General features: G+C 34.9%; 3 protein-coding genes across 4 annotated transcripts in view; 1 reads left to right on the forward strand and 2 right to left on the reverse strand.

Annotated features, from left to right (window-relative positions):
• Positions 1 to 23,215, reverse strand: part of LOC144432106 (uncharacterized) — a 109,612-nt gene that overhangs the window by 68,699 nt on the left and 17,698 nt on the right. The gene's annotated exons all lie outside the window — the stretch shown is intronic.
• LOC144432107 (rhomboid-related protein 2-like) lies at positions 6,268 to 15,459 on the forward strand. 2 transcript variants are annotated; one of them, XM_078120185.1, is made up of 8 exons: positions 6,268 to 6,462; positions 6,861 to 6,887; positions 7,420 to 7,511; positions 8,465 to 8,585; positions 10,436 to 10,584; positions 12,948 to 13,161; positions 13,607 to 13,667; positions 14,208 to 15,459. In XM_078120185.1, the coding sequence occupies exons 1-8, from the start codon at positions 6,430 to 6,432 to the stop codon at positions 14,462 to 14,464; spliced, it is 954 nt and encodes a 317-aa protein (XP_077976311.1). In that variant the 5' UTR covers positions 6,268 to 6,429; the 3' UTR covers positions 14,465 to 15,459. The 2 variants fall into 2 exon arrangements, with proteins under 2 accessions (XP_077976311.1, XP_077976312.1); XM_078120186.1 differs by lacking the exon at positions 6,861 to 6,887 and having other exon boundaries at positions 6,270 to 6,462.
• On the reverse strand, positions 17,616 to 23,214 carry LOC144432108 (DNA-directed RNA polymerase III subunit RPC8-like). Its single transcript, XM_078120187.1, has 6 exons — positions 23,083 to 23,214; positions 22,244 to 22,340; positions 20,645 to 20,731; positions 19,793 to 19,872; positions 19,050 to 19,241; positions 17,616 to 18,286 (listed from the first exon to the last, which is right to left on the reverse strand). The coding sequence occupies exons 1-6, from the start codon at positions 23,209 to 23,211 to the stop codon at positions 18,233 to 18,235; spliced, it is 639 nt and encodes a 212-aa protein (XP_077976313.1). The 5' UTR covers positions 23,212 to 23,214; the 3' UTR covers positions 17,616 to 18,232.

Here is a 23,215-nt window from a genome sequence, read left to right on the forward strand (position 1 = left end):
ATTTTCTCACAGTAGAAAATTGCTTATGTCGTACTTTTACGCCGAATGTGTGACATTTATTAAAAATTTTCTAATTTTTGCTACCAATGGTAATATATATTCGAAAAACTGCGTGGTTTGTAATGCACTGACTCATCGGCTCAAACTTCCTGTTCGTGCGGCGCCAAATTATCAGGAAAAAACTTAACACGTACTTACACGAAAAAAATTCTGTCTTCAAATAAAATTCAATTTTTTGATCGGTGTACTTTATGCCTTTTAAAGTTTGTGAACATGTAAGTTTATCTATTGATTCACATACACCACAATTGCAGTTTATCACGGAAGACTGATCGAAGCTGGGAATAACATAAACAGTCAAGCGTTAAATGTAACGGATATTTGATGATGGATTCCATAGAAAAGACTATACTTACACTAAGCACATGGATTTTGATTAAAAATGAAGTTGAAATGCCAGTCCGTGAAATGCTATTTTAATATACTTCGTACGTTGTTGTTGTTGTTTTTCTTTTATAATGTAAATCTCCCACATAGGCAAATCCAAAGCTTATCTATAAAACACATTGGCATATCCCCTCCTCCCCGTAAGTAAATCTCCCGGTGACCGTACATTTGAACCCATGTACATTTGAACCCATGCGTATATCCACGGGTTCAATCTATATGCGGGTGCTAAAACCCATGGATTAGGGTTAGTATGGGTTCCGTGTAACAAAAAAAAATCCATAGGTGCAATAGCATACAGGTGAAATTGTCATGGGTTCAAATGTACGTGGGTTCAAATGTTATGGGACCAAATCTCCCACATAGGCAAATCCAAAGCTTGTCTATGAAATACATTGGCATGCCCTAATATCACTGATACGAAATCCGCCAACTAACCCCCAGATAAGAAAACTTCATTGTAAAATAACCAGCTATGTCCAGTTAAAATAACCCGTATGTCTCACATTGAAAATATTGAACTAACAACCATTAAACCCATGAAAGTGCTTACTCTCGCTGGACAAGGAAAATAAATACCCTTGATATCAGGATTCAGTCGCACTCTAATGTAGAGTCCGTCCATCTAACATCAGTACTCTTTTTGTTGTTCTACTTACTTATGTTCTGTGAATAACCTATTGAAACAAAATAAAATATTGAACCCGTCAGGTAGCGAGAGATGAGAGTCATAATATACACCGCTATCCCTTGGCTAAGCGTTGAGGTTTCACTGGCTATCGAAAGCAACCTGTAATTTGAGAAATGGAGAAAATTGCCTCAAGGCATTGCGCCTCTAGCGCGAAATAACATTTGAAAGAAAGAATACAAATTTAGAGACTTTTGATCACCTGAAAAATATCTCGCCTGACTAATCATTCAATAGTCTTTTGTTGCGATTTATAGCCGATATATATATACGTATGAGTTTCACATTGAAAGTGTTTTAGGTAGAAACGAATATAGGCGAGTGATAAGTAGTGACAGAACTATCAATTTTAATTACTTAGAATATAACATAGGGCAACAATTATGTGTTTATTTAGGTCTACCATTGAATAATAGTATATTACATAGATTTAGTCCACATGAATATTATAAAAGCGTAATTGATTTTATGAAAACTTATAGTTTAAATATGAATGATATTAAAATGGGTGAACATAGAATTATATATGATAAAGTTTTAAAAAGTATTAATGGGGAAAGACTTGTAATTATCCGTAATTCAAATCTCAGTATAACTTGTAACAGTATTCATAATAAAATTTTGGCAAATTATATGAGGACCTTCAACTATAAGTTAATATGGGATATTCTACCCTTGAAAACAAAACCAGAGATCAAAAGAGTAGCAGGAAATGAATTATGTTTATTATGTAATATAGAACCTGAGTTTGTGTCACATATTTTTATGTTTTGTGAGTTTACTCAGAAAATTTATGATGAATTTGTTTCCTTAATTATATTAAAATTAATTAGAATAAATTTTGTTATAAATTATGATTCTTGTATATTATTGAATTTTAATGATCCTTTATTTAGTCATATAACAGCATTAGATTTGAATGCAATTATTCTTTTATTATCAATAGTGCGATATAAAATTTGGATAATGAGAAATTCTATAATATTTGAAAATAAAACACCTGACATTGCTCTCCTTAAAAAACAGATAAAAATGGCCCTAATGTATAGAAAAAATATAGAAAATTCCAGAGTAGACAAACCCTTTGAAAAAGAATTACAAAATTTATGTAAAGCATTAATTTAGATATTAAATCAGGTTTATAATAAGTTTTTTGTATTTACTAATTTTGTGTATTTCCTTTTATATTGTATTATATCATTGTAATTATTTAAAAAACATTATTATCGTTGGATACTTATTACTGATGAAACAAACTGGAAATACTGTGAAACTCAATTTAACAAATGGATCATGAATGGAATGTGGACTATAATTTATTTTATTTGTTTATTTATTTTTTACATATTTATTGAAATCACTCAATGAGTGAACCAATAAAAAAAAAAAAAAAAAAAAAAAAAAAAAGATAAGTAATGAAACTTACATGAGTGCAAAGTTTCGTTTTTACAGAACATTTGCAATGTTAAGGCTTTCAATGAATCGCTGACTGACTTTCGAATAGTTGATGACTTTCGTTCTATTTCTGTATTTTAAATCACCTGCCGATGACGTTATGCGGGATTTTCCCGACTAGTTCTTGTTTTTTTAGGAGATTATTTTCTCCCAGGTAGACTTTTGTACCGCGATTATATTTCCCGGAACATTTTGATTTCCAAATACTTATTCTAAAGTCGTCTTTGTGTTGATCAGACATAGGAATTTTTATAACAATGTTAACTTCAATTAGAAATCTTCACCAAACATACAGCAAGGCAGGTCCCTGTCAGACCTAACAGCTAATTACTGCGGTACCTATTGCGTATGTGTGTTGCATTAATTAATAAAGTATATGAGTGGATGATATGCAATAAACTCACTGTAAATGTGGAAAAATCCAAAGTCATGTTATTCAGCCCTAAAAGCCGGACTAGAAATTCAAGTCTTTCAATTAAAATTAATGGTATTCCACTAGAAATCGTCCAGTCTTATAGATATCTTGGGCTTCATATTGACCATCAACTCAAATGGAACAGCCACATCACTGAAATGTACAAGAAACTCTCCAGATCAGTAGGGATTCTGGGAAAACTCAAGTATTATGTGCCGAGCCCAACTCTGCGGACTATTTACTTTGCTCTTTTTCAATCACATATCCAATACGCCTTAGCTGCATGGGGCTCCGCTACTCAAACTAGCTTGCGTAAATTAGAGACTTTACAAAATAGGGCTGTTAAAATTCTCTCCGGAGTACCAGTTCGTTCAAACATAAACACCCTATATCATAAAGCCAGGGTGCCAAAATTGTCTGACATCTATAAATTAGAAATTTCTAAGATTATGCACCAGTTCCACAACAACCAATTGCCTGCAGCTTTCGCTGATTATTTCACTGTTCTCAGTAATGTGCATGCATTTTGTTCCAGATTTTCGCTAAGCAAGTCCCAAAACTCCTTGAAGTATAAGGGTGTTGTAATTTGGAATAGTATTCCCCAAATCTTACGTGACTCTTCTTATGAAACTTTCAAAACAAAATATAAAAAATTCTTGCTGTCACTTTACCAGTCTGCTGTGATTGCATCCAAATAATGTGGCCTCAGCACTCTTTCCCGCTTGCTCCGCTAGGCCTATACCTGTAATAATAATATTTTTTTTTTTTTTTCAATTTTTTCATGTCCTCATCTTATTGCATTCTTGCCAGTGATTTGAATTATGTAAAGTGTGCCATGCTAATTGCATGACCTGTATTTGTTCGTAACCTGCACAATATAGTAAACTACTTTTCTTATGTTTGAGATGGTCCATGAAGCTTTGTACGAATTTAACCACATTGAAATTCTAAGCCCATCTGCTCAAGATCTTGGTTAATTAGCATAACATTGTGACTTGTTTTCTCTTGCAGTCAGTAAAGCCTAAATTGTTTATCTGATTGTCATTATACTCTTATATAACATTGTAAAAGTATTACCTGATAAATAATATTTTTTTATGTACTTTTAAACTTTGCTTCATTGGTTCACTCAACTATTAGACTACGGTACTTGACTCTTCTTAGTTTTGCTGTTTCATGTCTTGTAGTCTATCTAGTTTCCCACTGTGAATGTTGATACTAGGTTACATTCGTTTTGAATGACTGTTATGGAATATCTTTCACATTTTGATATTTCATGTCTTCCCTGATTTTATATTTCCTGTAACGTTATGTGAAGCCCTGACTCCAGCTGCCAATCACTAGATCCCATTAACAGTTACCTCAATTCCTTTCTAGCATAAAGGTATGGTTTATTCGTTGGTGATCCTGTTGTCGCCCTCAGCAAACCATGGGTTCCACTGTAACCAATAACCATGCGCCATCAGAATTTGACATATATTGCCCATTGTTAGCTAATGGGCATCACAATAGTATTGTTGTGATACAATCCACTAACGCCATCTCCATGGCTACCGAATCAGTGGTGTTCGGAGTTGTCTTTTCTTTTGTTGAAGCCTAAGTGACTATTATAGTCACTTTGGTTGAAGCGAGCGATTGCTGGTTACAGCAGATCGTCTCGAGATATTTTATGTTATTTTTTCCTCAATTTATTTAAACTTAGTTCGTTTTTTTGTTTTTGTTTTTTATATTATAGTGTTAGACTTATTTTATAGGTGCCGCTGCTCGATACCCAGTATTGGTTTCTCGCGTCTCCTTCACCCTGAAATATGGCCAATTTAATTTATTGCAATTTGTATGTTTGTGCCTATTTTAAGTATGGTGAGAAATAAACTACTGATTACTGATTACTGTTGGAAAGAAATATGAATTTGGTGTACATCTGAATATTGTTGTATTGCAGTTATAGGAAAGCTTATCAAGTCATAATATGAAAAAAATGCAACAAGCTTTTCCTGATGTTTAATTACTTCAGTACTTTAGTTTTTGAGTCAATGAGTTGTGCATTTAGGTATTGAATGAAAGCACATGATTCCTGATATTTCACACAAATGTTCCATACTCAGTTTTGGGTCATTGTGAACTTGTTTTGAGGGATGTTTATTGAAAATTACAATCAGCTACTTTGCTCCCACTTGTGGTCTCCTGAACCTAAAATAGTGGTTAAATCATTGTGATTTAATACACCTGAAAGATCCTAATAGGTTTTTGTGAGGTGTTTTTATACCTACACTCTGGACAAGGCTTTTGACAAGCAATCACTCATACATAAAGAACTGGAATTCAGGAATTTTTCGGTTTTGAGATGACTGTCCAAAATGTCATACTTTGTAAATATTTTTGAGAATAAAGTGTAAACCAGTGATTTCCCTACACCCCCCCATAGGGAGTGAACACCCCCCTAGAATTTCAAGTGTCACACGTTGACACCATACTTCGATTCTTAACGTAAATAAAAATGTATTTGAATATTCAGAAAGTGGCTCATATGTCGGTGTGGATCAGGGTTTCTCAACGCAGCCCTTTTACCTGTGAAGTTGAGTACCTCTGGTGGGGTCTCATGTAGTTTCGTACCTAATGTACTTCTAGTAGGCGTAGCATAACAATTTTTTCATGTGTCAATCCTAACCCCCACCTGACCACACCACCACCAAAATTACGTCACTTCGACATCACAGTGACGTAATAGAGCCCTTCAAACTAGATGCAAACTGTCATCCAAGACGCGCAGACGTGAACCCGGAATCGAACAACCATTTCTCTCGTTTTCTCGTCGCAACGATCCCGATAGGAGAGAGATCGCTGACGTTAGTCAGTTCTTCATCGTCGGCGCCGATGCCATTTCGGGCTATCGTAGGAGTATTTGGCAAGCTCTATGACGTGATTGTGACGTCGTAGTGATGTAATTTTTGGATGGCGTAGTCAGGTGAGGGTTAGGATTGGCATGTCAAAAAATTGTTATGCTACGCCTACTAGAAGTACGTTAGGTACGAAACTACACAAGACCCCTCTGGTGTAGATGTTCAGTTAAATACATACCACATTTTTATAAGCTACAAATAGTTTTATCACTGAAAACAAAATTTGTACCACCCCCTTAATTTGGAAACAACCCCCCTAAAATTGAAATCGGGGGGGAACATACTTGGTTAAACCCAGGACTTTTCACAAATGGTTCCAACATAAAGTCCAATTTTTCAACCCTTACATTATATCAATTATCTTATAGCCTAATAAATATTCTTTTATGCATACTTTTTTTATACTTGACTAATAAATTTAAACATTGGGCTACTTTCTGCATATCAAAATTTTACTTGGGATATAATACAAAAGGAAACATTGGTTGCAACAGGATACTCAATTTGAAGCAATACAGGAAACAATGACGGAGGAAGAGATTCGGTTACGAGAACTTGTAAGTTTTTTTATAGAATGTTATAATTTAGAAATTTGAATTGTTTTTGGTTGAGCGATTTTATTCAGAGCTTGAATTGAAAATTCATTTTGGACAATTCAATATTGGTGATTTACATTTTGTCCCAATTTTATCAATTTGAATTTAGAATCAATTTGCTAAAGCTGCCTTTCCAAGCTGTGTTTCGGTTTTTCCACAATAGTATAATTTAAAATATTTTCCATTTCAGATTATATTTTGATTCTAACATTTTTTTCCAAGGACTTTTCCTTTGTGGATTTTATTATGAGATATTAGATTTGGCCTGGTCAGATATTCTGGCTGTGATTTACCAAATAAATAACAATTAAAATTCTATCCTAATTTCCATTCATTTATTTTTTGCTTATCACATAAAGCCGGTTGTTGGCAACTGGACACGAAAGGTAGGTGTGGAAGGGGTGTGTCAACATTATTTTTAACATACAACATGATTTGGTGACATTACATCTTATCATTTATCATGAAGCATTTTCACTTCAAGTGAAACCTGGGGGCATGAGGTTGAACGCATGAAATTTTTAATTTGCGGTGCTAATCTAGTGAATTCTAATGTTGCATTTAAAGTTATTGTCTTGGGTAAAATTTAATTTAACCACAGGAATACAGTTTGAAAAAAACTGGCTTGTTATCAATAAGTCAAGAACATGTTTGCTAGAAATAGCTAAAATGATAAAATGCCCAAAAAAGCTACATCCCCCCCCCATAAAATGCTGAAAAAGGCATGATTTTGCTGATATAATAAAAAATTGTCGTATTTTGTGAAAGGTACTGGGTCACCTATGCTATCTAAAACATTCTTCTGTAATAATATATTGTCTTTCTAGAAAAAATCAATTTGCAATGTTTGTTGAAACTCTCATCCACCATTATTTTTAGCCTCAACTCTTGATGATAACATCTTTTATTATTTTTTAGCCTGATGAGGAGGAAGGCAGGCCAAATGGAGTTGCTCACAGAACAACAGCAAGAAGAACGTGGAGAGAAACTGCTAACAGAGCTGTTGTAAAGTACGTAATATTCACTCTACTTTATGAGTAATTCAGTTTGTCTAATTTCATTGGCTATAAGATAGAACAGTGGTTCTCAAACTTTTAGATAAATTATGCATAATGGTCCCCTTTCAATTTTTCTGATGACTTGTGGACATGTGGTCCACTGAAGAAATGAAAGCAAATTGCAACACTGTATATCAAGCATTCATTTATTGAATGACATCAAAATAGTCCAATGAGAGGGCTGCGCCTGCTCAACTCCCACTAGTCCTTCCACCTTGGGTTCTGTTTTGAATAACGCAACTCGCATATCGTGTCTCACGTCCATTCTGTTTCAACATTTTGTTTTAATAACGAGTAACGTGGAAAAAGCTGCCTCACATTGTGAGTTGTTGCAAATGGAATGAGCATTTTTAGCGACATCGGGATAGGACGGTGCCACTGTGGTTTTTCTTTTTCTTCAGAACTATCACAGAAAAACCAAATTTCACGGTGGGTTTTCTTTTCCTTCAGAATTATCACAGAAAAACCAAATTAGTTGTGAATCTCATTTGGCCATGGAGAGATGTCAGGGTCCACTGCACAATGAAGCTACTTCCCAGTTAAATTTCTCCTTAAAATTATAAAAGAACCTTTTTATAAGTTATTGTCTGCTGTTTTACAGTGCAACTCAACTATTCTTCACTTCCAAATAAAAATAAAATCTCATGAAAACGCCAGTGTCAAACTATTAGTTTTTCTACACTCATCTGTCAACACAGAAGGCATCACACATAAATGAAATAAATACAACATCTGTGCAGACCGCAGAGAGTACAAAAAAGCAAAGAAATATTTCTAGGGTCCAAAATTACTAAAAGAGCGAATCCAAAGAAGTCTCCTACAGAGGCGAAAATAAGTATACATGAGATATACGCATTGGAAGCCAAATAGTGAACAAAACTTAACAAACTTCTTTTATGTTGCAGTAACTTCATATTTAACAAAGAGCAGAAGACTTTTTATTATGAAAACTACACCTGTATTCCGAATTGTAAAGAACAAGTCGGAGGTCCACCTATATTTATTGTGACTATTACTCTTATTGAGGTGAGTGAAAGCCGAGTCTTTTGGATGATTGTATTTGGGACAGGATTTATCCTGGGGGAGAGGAAAGGCAATAAGACGGCTTAATGATATGGTGAACCACGGTCCCTCATCTAGTCTTAATTAAGTCCAAGTTGGGTATGGGATTATTTAGCCAGTTACTTGTTTTCGGAAGCATGTAATTAATTGTGGAGGAAACCGTAACCGGCGAGTCCAGCGATCATCTTGCACATGGTTATCCCTGCAGATATATTTTATATTTATAGTAACCTGTACTGTTGTTCAGTTGAGTGTTTCTAATTTTAAATTCGGATGAGGATTTGTACAAACGGCTATGGACCTATACATAAGAAGCTAGTAATTTTGGAAGTACAAAAATCTTCCTGGTTTAGCATTACCAACTCAATTTTGTGAACCCTGCGTGACTTTTGCAATCTCATGTTCAAATAGGCACACATACTATAATTGATTTTGTTATTTGCTTGGTATTTCAATATTTTATATAGATTTAGTTATTAGAGCTGCATATACTTATCGATATTTTTGAAAATTGTGATTTTGAATACCCCACAACCGCCTATTATTTTGTAAAATCATGACATAGAACAAATTTATTTCCAAATAGTAGTAAGATTTAACGAATTTGGCAGAAAAAATCATCCTTGCTTTTCCCAATCAAGCTTTACAATATCTTCATTATTTCTTCTTGTTGTTCCCACCATATAATTTTCATATTTGTTTCAAAGCAGTGTAAATTTAACAAACATAGACAGCTAAGCAGATCTGTCAGCGTTATTGGTCCATCCATCAAATATTTATAATGTTAAAACATTTTCCAAAGTAAAATATACTGCAACAACATCGCCTCTTTTGCATTATTTATTTTGAAAACTTGGGTTGTTTTGAAATGATTACTCCAAGGTTTTGTATTTCACTTTGCAAATGAGTAAAGAAGTTATAGCTTCCTAGGAGTTGTTGTTGCTATAAGAATTTGCCCAAAAGAAGATCATATGCGTAGTGCACTCTCCTTGGATTAATTGAAATGATGAAAATTAGTTTCAATAAATACTAAAATACACTTGATGAATAAAAAATCCAAAAATAAGTAAAATAGTACTTCAGGGTGACAGGTGGCGCAAGACACCATCACTGGTTATCGAGCAGCGACGTCCGTGATTTATTCAAGTCCAACTGTAATTGATGAATTAAACAATGATTATTAAAAGGAATTAATAGATAACACCTTTGAGCACTGTCATGCAATAACCATGGGAACGCTTTATAATCACACAAGATATATACCATATATACCATTTGGACGATTTAGTTCATGTTAATTTTAGAAACCTTTTTCATTTTTTTTATATTTTATATTCATTTATATATATAGGGTGAGGGTGGGTGTTCATAAATAATTGGAATTTTTGAAAATTGCAAAGAGAAAGTAAAAATACTTGAAGCATTACTGTTTTAAAAACAACAAGTTAAGATATATGAGAACTGACTTCATGACAAAATTGAAATTGTAAAGGGACTTTATGGACACCCTGTATATATATATATATATGTTTCAATCAACAAAATGAATAATAAGTATGGGTTTATTTCGACTCCATAATCAGCAATAGACGATAATAATAGATAAAAACAAAAGTAAAAGTAACTGATTATAGAATCGGGAAAGCGAACAGAACCTCGAGTAAGGTTTGAAATGTACAGATTTTCGATGGAAATGTATTGATAAAAGAAGTAGTACGTGTTCGCTCACCCAAAAGTGAAGAAAATACTAATTAAGGCACGCACGCATTAATCAATTATTTGATGCTGTTCCTAAAATGTCTATCCTTTTTCAGCTTGCTGTTTTCATCTACTACACAGTAATATCTCACACTGTGTCATGGTGGACAATCAGCACAGAAGCAGTTGCCAGTCCCTTGATATTCAGTCCATTCCATAGAGAGGAAGTCTGGAGATTCTTCACGTACATGTTTCTTCATGCAGGGTGGGTATTGTAGTCCTATTAAATATTTTTCAAAAATGATTTTTCACTGAACAAGACTCTGTAGATGTATGGATGTTTATCTGCCTCAAAATGCAACAGTATCTGCATAATAATTAAACATTGTAAAAGAGACGGAATACATGTTCAAGACCTTACTGGCCTAAGACACAGATGTGCGACATGAACCTCTAACAAGTATAACTGCAGTTTAGGACTGCTGCGTTATATTAGGACAATAGATATTAAATAGACTATACAAATAAAACTCCAGTTCAATACAAGGAGGTACGACACAACAACGATAATAATAGTCAGTTTATGGCACGTCCGTGTCCTAGGTTCTAGTGTGAAAGGATGGAGATTGGCAATAAGTCGCTAATTTTTACAATAAATCTCACGAAACAGGTGAAGGTTTGTTCAACACCATAGCTGTGAGGACAGAGTTTGGCATAATTTGATTGGGGCCTAAGCTGTATTCCTATTTCCAAACTCACTAAAGTCAAAGTGAAATTTCAGAATTCAAATTGTGAAAATTTAGGTCAAATTTTTTTACATAGCCTCGCTAAGAATGAAGAGTATTATCAACGGCTTAGGTAAATCGTGAATTATGTTAAAATTTACAGAGAAAAATGTGGTACATGTCATTATTCCGTAGAATTAGGTGCTGCCAATTTGATTAAAATAACGTTTTTAATAAGTCCCACCTTAGATCAAAGTAATATGGGCATGATTTGCAGACATAACAGTTTTTGTATTTCAGTATGATGCTTTTAATAGCACAAGTTTCAATCCTTTTTTATACTGTACAAGTTAAATGATTGCGTTGGCGATGAAAGACAAAATTTAATGAAATGAATAGCAGGGATGTCCAAGTGGTCCAAATTTAATCATGTCAGCTTTACGATTAAAAATTCAGAACTTGAATCAAGACCTTACCCATGTAATAAAATAAAGTGGGCAGTGTTGAACTTCCAGTCTTTAATAAAATTTTTTACATTTTTATGTAAATTTGTCTCAAAACTGATTTAGAACAGAGTTTTAAGCATCAACGTCGGAATGATTAGAAAATGTGTTATATCATGTATCATTACAATTGTTGGCTTTTTGATCCTGCTCACACGTTACACCCATCCTTTCATCACAACAGAGCGTGAAGGTGTTTTTTTGGTACTCTCGAAGTATGTGAACCAAGATGGCGAATACCGGAACGTAGTATGTGTACCAGGTTAGGGTTAGGCCATAATTTGATTCCAATTTTCCTTTTTTTAGTTCTATTACGAGTTCGGGGACTAGCCAAATTACCTGAAATTATGTCCTAACCGTAACCTGGTACACATATACGTTCCGGTGTCCGCCATCTTGGTTCACATACTTCCAGAGTACCATTTTTTCTATGTATTGGTGTCACTTCTATATTCGATTAATTTTTTTTTCCACAAGGTTGAAATGTACAGAATTGCACATTTTTAAAAATTGCAGTTTTTGGAGATTTTTCTTTTAAAATACTTTTAGTATAAAATTTAATATATTCTAGCCTAGGGTTTTCAAAAATGAACTTTAAATTTCTCAGAAACCAGTAATCCACTTTCCCAAATAGAAACTAAATTTTGAAACCCCCTTGAATAAATGAAAGTTCTGTTCTTAGTATTGGTGTGTGTCTCAGCCACAGGTCTTAAGTAGCTCAGACTGTATATTTAAATGCATTCAGCCGTGTCAATGAGGTAATAATAAGTTTTTACTGTTGTTATTATTGCGCCAGCAGTTGAAACAGCAAATCAAGGTAGCGTTACTTAGGCCTGTCATGCGGGTTCTGCGTTGCAATTAATTTTGGGTCTGAATAGCTAATTGACCTACAAATTTACAAATAGGCATGAATTTCGAAAATCTGACAATTCACTATTTCGAATACTACATTCCAAAATAATATTTACAAAGTGGAATATATTCCAATTATTTCATATTTTGTGTAGGAGTAAGTCGTTGTATATTCAATGTGTTTTAATAAAATAAAACTGGTCTACCCAAAGAGATGAATTCAAACATTATATCCAAATGACCAAGAGTAAGGGCTTTCTTACCCATAGCCTAGTTTTTGAGTAAAAAAGTGATTTTTTTTTTACAAGCACACAACATCACTAAAGTCAATATTATTGTTTGGGAAAAATATTGCTATGTTCCAGAAAAGAAAAAAGTATTACGGCTTCCTCTACCACCGAGTCCATGCTTCCAAAAACAGCTAACTAGTCCCATACCCGACAAGGAATGGTAACCGGACGAGAGGCCGTGGTTCGCCATATAGTTATGCCGTCATATCGACTTTCCTCTCTCCTGGATAAATATGCAAATCCTATCCTATTTTTCAGACTCTCACATATTTTGACCAACAGTTTCATACAACTGTTAGTTGGCATCCCTCTCGAACTTGTTCACGGCTCCCTCAGAGTGATGGGAATCTACATGATTGGGATTATTGCAGGATCGCTGGGATCTTCTGTTTTTGATGTTGGAGCTTATCTCGTTGGTGCCTCTGGTGGCGATTTTGCACTGATGTTCGCATTCTTGGCAAATGTTATTATGGTAAGGAGTTCATTTTTTCAGAGAACTTGCTTAAAGCAAGGTAGTGCACTCAAAGTAAAGAATAGTGGTAAATCCCATTATATTCAAATAATTCCTGCTCAACAAGGTGAAATAACGTTATCAAGCAATGAAACCAGGAAGGATGGGGTCAGTTTTGCACCTAGCATTATGACCCCCCTCAAACTGCTCTGTGGCCCTCTTGATACGCCAGTTGGGCACTGCTGGCTTACTGCATATTACATCATAGCTTTTAGTTTATCTACTTTTCCCTATGATATTTGAACATAACATCAAATCCCACTTATTCACAAGCACGATATACTTCAGATCAGGGCTTTGTACCAAAAGTTATCATTCAAAGTGACCGACTCCTTGGCCACTCACCTTCAAATACAGCTTTCCTTAACCAAACCTGTAGCAATATGTCATAATTTTTTTCTTCTAGAACTGGGACTACATGAAATGGCAGTTGGCATTGATTCGGATTTCTGTTGTATCTCTCTTCAGTAAGTATTTATTAAGATTTGGTTTTTGTCATAGCATAAACACACAAGCAATCACATGAATGACAAGTGACAACCAATCACAGACTTTTATCGATGTCATAGCATACCGAGCGCTGCTTCGCACTGGCTCCGAGTTGTAGCCATCGAAATTAAGTTAGCATAATGTCATTTCGTTTGAGTGCGATTAAAGGTATTCGTGTATCTTCGTTACTCCCATAGTAGGTGTACCAGGTTAGGGTTAGGCCATAATTTTATTCCGATTTTCCTTATTTTAGTTCTATTATGAATTCGGTGACTGTCTGTGTTAACCAAGTGGATATAACCCTGCCCATAGGTTTCGGTTCCTTTACACAACTTGATGTAAACTAGGCGAACAAAATTAGTTACCTCCATATTGGTACATATTCTGGAGCACCCATGTATCAGCCGACTCCTCAGTTTGGCAACTTTTTTGAGTCTAGCAAATTTCAAAATGATACCACAGGATTAAATAATACTGTGCTTTTGACATTTTATATTTATATCTTTCTCTTTTTTAAGTTCTCGCAGATTTTGGAACAGCGTTGTACAGACGTTACGGAGATTTTGAGGGAGGGGCAGAGAGCAATGTATCATACGCCGCTCATATCGCTGGATCAATATCGGGCCTTACGATGGGAATAATTTTATTGAAAAATTTCAAACGTCAAAATTGGGAAGATATTTTGAAATGGACAAGCATTGCTGTGTTCTGTGTTTGTATTCTAACTGCTATTTTCTTCAATATATTTTGCCCATGTTACAATGAATATGTGTGAGTTAAAATGTTTAAAAAGTTCTTGGATTTGACCAATAAAGGTCGTAATAAACATTCACTTTATTTTATAATTTTCCACGAGCATTGACTTCATTCAAATTGGTCAGATCTTTATTTCATATCAATTTGCAAAGTTCTTCCCCATAAAGACGCAAATTTTAAGTAAGTTTACTGTTTTTAAAAAAATTATCAAGTCTATGTATTTTGTTTGAATACCTGATTACCTTCCCTAGTAACCAGACAAAAGGCTGTAATTTTCTATACGATTAGGGCAAGGCGTTAACATCTTTCCTTTCCCCTGAGATAAATATGATTATCCATCCATTCTGATATATTACTTTCTTATGTAAACCAATAATAACTGTTAAAAATTGTCGATGTTTGCATTAAAGAATTATAATTTGTCATTTGCATGTTAACTTTGAAAACCTCAAGTTTTTTTGCCTTATTGTATACAATAGTACTAATTTATATTTTAATGTCCAAATTGTATTTGCGTGCAACCTAGACTTTACATATATATATTCGATGAATCAGATTCATAATGTTAATGTAGATGCTAATGCTGTTAAAGTTTTTTCTAAGTCAGAGCCTAAATATCTGTCTGGTTCATTGCTCAAAATCAATGCTTGGAAGCGTCAAGTTGTATAACAATTTTTTGCAAAATAGTCGATCCTATGTCTCAGTCACTGCATGAGTTTTGTTCAGAGTGGAAGTTTATCTATCTTTTTTATTTAGCTTCCTCTTGGAAAGAACCAGAATATCGCAATATAAGAGGTTTTTCGAGAGTTTCAATAAATTTAAGCTACAGTGAATAAAAATTCTCATAAAAAATGAAATTTAGATATTTGGGGAATATATATATTTTAAATCATGAAATGTATAACTTAAGCGCCGCACCCTGACTGGAATCCCTGAATCATTTCAGAAATTGATTTGAAATTTGATTCAAACCTATCTTGCTTTATGATGTAAATTACATAAAGAAATAAATCTCTGAAATTTTTATATTTAAAAAATCTTGAATATTGAGTTTAAATAGTACTTATATAAATAGTAGAAATTCCAAGTTTGTATGGTTTTACTTTCTTATATTGCAGATTTCATATACTGTGTCTTATCTGAATTATTGCATTCAAATATTGCTATTCATTAGTCTTATATATATATCATATCTAGCTTTGAATTATTGCATTTTCCACTATATTGCATCATTCATTTATCTATTCATACATTATTTGCAATTTAAAGCGAACTCGAGCTCACTTTATTCCGAACTGTGTCCCTTAACTCAATCCGATTGATCACCGATCCAAAGTTACTTTTAATGTCGATAATCAAAGTCCTCCAGAAGAGAAAATCCTGTACTCCTGTAGTATGTGTACCAGGTCGGGCCTAAATTTTTATTCCAGTTTTCTTTATTTTAATTCTGTTACGAGTTTGGAGACTGCTTGTGTTAACCAAGTGAATATACCCCCAGCCCATAGGTTCAAAATTACACGAACAAAATTAGTTACCCTCCATATTGGTTGGTACACACACTTCTGAAATGCCGAAAATCCGTTCAACTATGGCCTGATGGAAACTCTGCTCAGAAACTAGAAGTAAAAATAATTGCAAACTACCCCGTTTTTGTGTATTTTTATTCTTCTCATGAGATGAATGTCAACTCTTTTCTGTAATACAAATTGCCCAGATTTAAGAGAACGAACTGAAATCTCCTTTTTTGGTCGTTGAAGTTTTTATTTTATTTGTCTTTTTATATAGTTCAGAATAATTTTGCACTAAAGGTTTCAAGGCATCATTTTGATTTATATATTTTGTAGAGAATTTTCGTTTAATTATTATCAATGAATTAAAACATGGTTGAAGCATTGAGGCGTTTTTCCAGGTTTATGAGCGGTCAGCAATTGAGTTGCTCCCTAGGCGCCTGAGCAAATTTAACCTACATTTATTATGGGGATTCTTAAATGTTTGCTGAGCCTGTGAAAAGGTTGGATTTTTTATGTTTATTTATTTATGGAACGCCACAATAAATAAAAGCAGAAGACACTGTCATTCACTGATTAATATTCCTGAGTAAACTAAAGTTACTTTTATTTAATGACTTGGATGTATTTTCTACTCCATATAGACAGCACTTTGAGAACCTATGATCTACAGATACATTCTGAAATAAGGAGTATTAAACAAACAATATATTCTAAAAGGCAGTCATATTCAACAAGGATCAGGTGGGAACTCCATGGAATTTCAAAGAAACCTGTATCGACAGAAGAAGCTAACATTTAATATTCCAGATACATTGTTTTCAGATGCTTAATTGGTACTCGCGTAGTATGTGTACCAGGTTAGGGCATAAGTTTATTTCAATTTTAGTTCCTTATTTAGTTCGGGAACTGTCTGTGTCAGCCAAGTGAATACACCTACTGCCCATAAGTAATCCCTTCCTGTACACATCTTGATGTAAAAAGCAGGCGAACAAAATAAGTTACCTACCTCTATATTTGTACACATACTTCTGGAGCGCTATAAAGTGCTAAAGTAGGAGCCTATATATTCAACAGGTATAGCTGCAAAAAATTAAAACCAAATCCACATTGTACAAGCTTTAACGATCCAATTAGAAATTAGATGCTAAATCTATTTGCTAAACCTACCGAGATAAGGTTGATTGAATTCTAAATTTGGTCACTGCTCTCCTTACATACCGTAATCAGTTTTTATCAATCATTTTATTGCCTGTTATGCTGATTATGGAGTCGAAATAAACTTATATCTATCAGGAAACACGTAGAAGTGATATTTATTCAATGAGTACAGATTTGAAAATGCAAGATAGTGCATAGTTTCTCAAAGTGCTTCACGAGAAGAACCTAGGGGCACCGCGAGCTATTCGATTACACCAGGAAAAATTGAAACTATATTTAGGGTTGTCCTTGTAAAATATAGTTCGAAAAACTTTTGTTACTTCTGAAAATATAAGGTTATTGCTCAAGTATGCTCGTGACAGACTCAGACATACCAAAGCATGGACATATTACTGAAAAAGGAAAGAACGTCAGTGATATGTGAGAAGTTAGGTAAAAAAGACTCATGGAACTACCCATGCCCACTTTTAATTCGAAAACAGAATATCACAATACAGAATATCAGGTGTGCTCGATATATTTCAATCCAATACCAAAGAATGATTGATTATTTTTATTGCAAAACTTTAAACGAATATTGTCTGAATTGCACCATATTTTACTTACTTTACTTTGCCATATCAGTAATACAACAATCTTATACATATCACAATATTTCCTCCTATTTGTGAATAAGATTTACATGCTTATCCCAGAAAGGAGGAAAGCTTATACGAAGGCTTAATCATATGGCAAAATAGAGCCCTTTTCTGGTTACCAGTCCATGTCGGTCGACTATGGGATTAGTTATTATCCAGGTGTTTTCAGATGCATGGACTTGATGGTGGAGGAAGCCATAACCTGCCTGCGGTTACGTGAAACACTCTATCCTAATCTGCCCTATCGCTTAGTTTTTGTTCTATTTTTACAATACAAAGATCTAACAAAAAGCTTGTGCGATTCGAACAACCCATGTCATAAGATCGATACCCAAACTACTAGAAAGCCTATGTTAAATATAGCCGCTGCCCCCGGATTTCACACAAGCACAGCCTGGGTGTATGGATGTCCTCGTAACTTTCAACATGGCAGCTTTCACACTGCATCTTCAGAATTCGATTTCTCTCAGCTTTAATTCCTCAGCCATTGTTCCACCATGATAATAAACCAAGACCGGAATCAGTAATTGAAGCCTGAAAATATGAGAGCAGAATATTAAAAATTTTAATCTCTCAGAAGTAAAAAATTATTAAAACGAACATTTTGATATCACTGTTGCAGTTGCGAATAAAATATATTTCACTCCAGAGAATATCGCCGTTGGGCATGTGCCCCTTTTCAGAACGCAAAACAATCCCTCCATAAACACCAGTTATTGAAAATTTTTAGCATGTCGTTAAGTTCGCCCAAAATCATGTACGATCGATCAACCAACCATGACGCCGGAAGTGTTGGTCGACCCCTACCAGTTACCACCTAACCCCGGGTTTCCTAAACGAGTTTGGGCGCTCCAAAAGTATGTGTACCAATACGGCGGTAACTAATTTTGTTCGCCTACTTCACACATCGATTTGTGTAAAGGGACTGGAACCTATGGGTATATTCACTTGGCTAACACAGACAGTCCTCGAACTTGTAATAGAACTAAAATAAGGAAAATCCGAATAAAATTATGGCCTGACCCTAACCTGGTACACATACTTCGGGAGTATCAGAGTTTGCTTGTCACAACTTGCTCCTAGAATTGATAAATTGTAAAGCAACCTCATCCTCACAGTAATGTCATTTGTGTTGTTGTGTTGCAAATGAAACGCTATCCTTCCTCGTTTGTTAGGCAAATAAATTGATACGGAGCGAGAGTAGAGGGGTCAGTCAAAAATACTATTCACTAACAGGGGTCTGTGACCCAAAAAGTTTGGGGAACCCCTAAGTTTGGGGAACCCCTATCTAACCCACCTCAATTGAATAAGGAGTCTTGCTCTTCGTTTCCTCGACTGAAGTTTCCGCTGTTGCGGGGTCACTAGATGGCACAGAACTCGGTGTTGTATCAACAAATGTTTCTTCCATGACACGAAACCGAATCTCCTCCCCAATGTCCATAAATAACTCGTGAGTGCCATCTTCTGTCTCGTATTCCCAAACCCAAACCTGAAGAAAATTGTTATTATACAAACACACATCTAGCTTATTTATAAGACATGGCCAATTTCAATATAAATATAAAAAAATAAATCATACAGAATGAAGTTGTTGATGATGGCTAATAATGCCTCGTTGAATAATGTCCCTAATAATTGATTGTGCTATCTGTCTGTTGTTAACGCGTCGCAGTTGCGTCACTCGCTAATTTATTCTGTTGCTTAAGCACCTATGTTGTGTGTTATGTTGGTGTAATAAAAAAATAAGACTAATCCCAACAAATTTCATGAGCTATTTTTAGCTAAAACCTCAAAATTTGGTTTCAGTTCGGTTGTTGCAGCATCAGACAGGACAGATTGAAGTACCCATGGGTCGTAGTTTACCCATGTTACCCAGGGTTAGTGGCTAACGCGATCATTCCAGGGTTGACACACCCCAATCAAGATCTGTACAATCACAGATATGAAGTCGCTATAGTGAACTTTTCAAAATTCTTGTGCAATAAGTAAAAACCTTCATGCTTAAATGTATTGTTCATGTTAGAATAAATGCGCTCCTACCTGTTCTGCTTCATCAAATTTTGAAGGTTGTTGCAAATTTTCTGGCGGAATGAGAACGTCGTCAAAGAATCCCATCGTAACTGAAATAATACAAGTAATACTGTTGAGCAGGGGCATATCCAGGGGGCTGGTTTTGGGGGTCAAACCCCCCCCCCCCCCTTTTGAAATGTAAAAAAAGTAATAGCATGTTTCTGTATCATACATAGCAATTTGTCGTAGCTTGAAACGCTCTTTAGACCCTCAAGATTCATGAAAACACACGTTTTCTGTCGTTCTGACGAATCCGCTAGTTGTTTCGATCTAACTTAGCAAATATAAATTCCAGAACCCCCAGCTCGGAAATTTTTTGCTACGCCCCTGCTGTTGAGTATATTTCATTTCTGAGTCATTGAATTAGCAAATTTCCTCACAAAAAGCTTAAAATGTGGACTCTCTAATGACTCCATCACCAACAACCTCCGCTAGTATAATATAATATTCATCATATAAAACCTAACAAAGCAATACCCCGGATACCGTTACTGCATTTAGTGCCGCTGTGACTTTAGAATGCTGTTCCTATGGTTACGGTGCTTAATAATGTGCTCAGAATTTTTATTTTTGTATGTATTCGTTTTGCTTTTTGTTATGCTGTAATCTTTATTTCATGATATAATGTTTGACTCTATTCTCTCTAATATATTAATTACTGTTAGACTTTACAATGCCCGTTAACCAGTTTCGGTTTCTCGCGCCACCTTTCACCCTGGAATGCCATATTCAAGTTTGTTCATTAGACTGTTCGAATAAAGTATATTTTCTTAATGGTTAAAAAATAAATAGTGATTACTGAAACGTAATGTTTAAACTTACCGCAGACACCATCTCTGCTGCAACCTTTAATTTTTCCGATCAAAACTTCGTCTACGAATGGTCGAAACACAACATATCGAAAGCGAACTGAAATGAGAAAGAAAATGTGCAGGTCAGAAAAAACTTCCAGTTTGTTGAAGGCATTTAGTGGCAGTGCTCAAGACATTGACTTACTGATTATCACCTCTCGCTGATAATGTGAAATATTCGGGCCCTGAGCTGGGTACTCCCGTAGTATGTTTACCAGGCTAGGGTTAGGCCCCAATTTTATTCCGATTTTGGGTTTCAGTCCCTGTCCATACATTGATATAAAATAGGCGAACGAAATTAGTTACCTCCATATTGGTAACACACTTCTGGAGTACCCTGAGCTGAGTACCAAGTAAGGTGTATCATTAAAATTGAATGAATCATGGTCAGTTCAAGTTTAGTTTTATTTTTAAAGCATGGAGGAATGTTAAAATCAATACAAAGCCTCATATTCATTACAAAATGTGTCAACATTTAGTTTTTATGAATGTGAACAGCAATGGTATAATCATCGGCTTTTGGGCCCAGATCAGGCATGGTTGGTCAATAGATCATTCAAAACTGATTTTTGAAGGATATACACAAAAGAATTTAACTTTACCAAATGCAATTATAATAGTAGAAAGCACTTTAGGATATTATTTTGGTACTCCAGAAGTATGTGAACCAAGATGGCGGACACCGGAACACAGTATGTGTACCAGGTTAGGGTTAGGCCATAATTTTATTCCAATTTTCCTATTTTAGTTCTATTACAAGTTCAGGGACTAGCCAAGTGACTCCCATAGTCTTTGTACCTGAAGTTATGGCCTAACACTTTAGGATATTATTTTGGTATCCCGAAGTATGTAGACCAAGATGGTGGACACCGGAACGTAGTATGTGTACCAGACAGTACCAGGTTAGGGTTAGGCCATAATTTTATTCCAATTTTCCTTATTTTAGTTCTATTACAAGTTCAGGGGCTAGCCAAGTTACTCCCATAGCATTTGTACCTGAAGGTATGGTCTAACCCTAACCTGGTACACATACTATGTTCCGGTCTGCGCCATCTTGGTTACATACTTCGGGAGTACCTTGATTTGTAGGCATCTTATTCGTCCCTTTCCCCTCGTCACCACCTACTTTGGACCCACCTGTGACCGCTTGCCTCAAGGGTGTTTGGACAAGGTCTTGAATGCCCCAGCAAGTCATTCAGTGAACATAGGCAAGAAATTCTAAAATCTTATTTAAATTCGCATTGTGTAATCAGCACAGGAATGGTCAGCCGCCACTAAGCATGATGGATTAAATGTTGAATCATACAATTGGTACCTAAGAAATAGTATAAGGGTGTCCATAAAGTCGTGAATTTTTTTTTTTAAATTGCAAAGGGGATTTATCTATGCCATGTATTGTTTTGGCCCTCACAGATGTATTGAATGAAGTAAAAATACTTGAACAAATACAGAATGAAAAACAACAAACCTGGCTAAGATATATTGGGAACTGACTTCATAACAAAATTGAAATTGTAAAGAGACTTTATGGACACACTGTATATTGAATTGCATCTGCTTTTTACAATACCTTTAGTATGGGCAGCTCCATCCCCAGGAAAAATATAAGAGTCTTCAAGTTTTAGAATATCGAATAGACAGATGCACAGGCCAACATTATACACAACCTATAATAAAATAAAGAAAATTTATGTTTTATGTGGTGCGCTCACTCAAAAAAATCTCTACATAAGCAGCAATTGAATGTAAGATACTGCTATGTATTTTGATAGAATACAATCTTTCCAGAATGCATACGACCCACCAAATTCATTCCCATCTACACACTTTTCAATGCACAAATAACACCAGTCTGAATTCTTAAAAAAAATTGCTTTCCGATGATACTAATGTTGAACCTATTAGAACTCGCTTTTTATTGACCCCTTGATGACCCTGCTCACATCATGTACAGAATGATTATGCGAAAGGAGATTACTTAACTTCTCGCTGCCATGGTTGATGTCATGTAATTGACCAGGTTTCTACACATTATAAGTTATATAGGATATCCATAAAGTTCCTTTACAATTTCAATTTTGTTATAAAGTCAGTTCTCAATATACCTTAACCAGGTTTGTTGTTTTTTTAATTAGTATTTGTAAGTTTTTTTACCTTATCTAATACATCTGTGAGGTCCAAAACAATATATGGTATCAATAAATTCCCTTTGCAACTTAAAGACCTAATGGACGCCCTATAGGCCTACATTTCAATTCATACATAGAGTCCATACATTTAAAACAAATAATCAGTAAACTATTCCCAAACCAGACATGTACTAGTAACTGTACCGGATACCGTGTCATGTCATATGATTGAGCCGTCTTATCTACCAAGATAAACCAACAGAAAACCTAGGTAACTCACCTTATTAGCGAGCTTCTTATTCAATTCCACTGATATTGCATCAAGTTGATTCACATTGAATAACCAAGGCTGGATCTTAACTGTATCCGTCATTTCAATCACAAAAAACATTTTGTCATCACTAGTCATACAT

Source organism: Styela clava, chromosome 14, assembly GCF_964204865.1.
Source record: "Styela clava chromosome 14, kaStyClav1.hap1.2, whole genome shotgun sequence".
In the NCBI taxonomy this organism is placed as follows: domain Eukaryota; kingdom Metazoa; phylum Chordata; class Ascidiacea; order Stolidobranchia; family Styelidae; genus Styela; species Styela clava.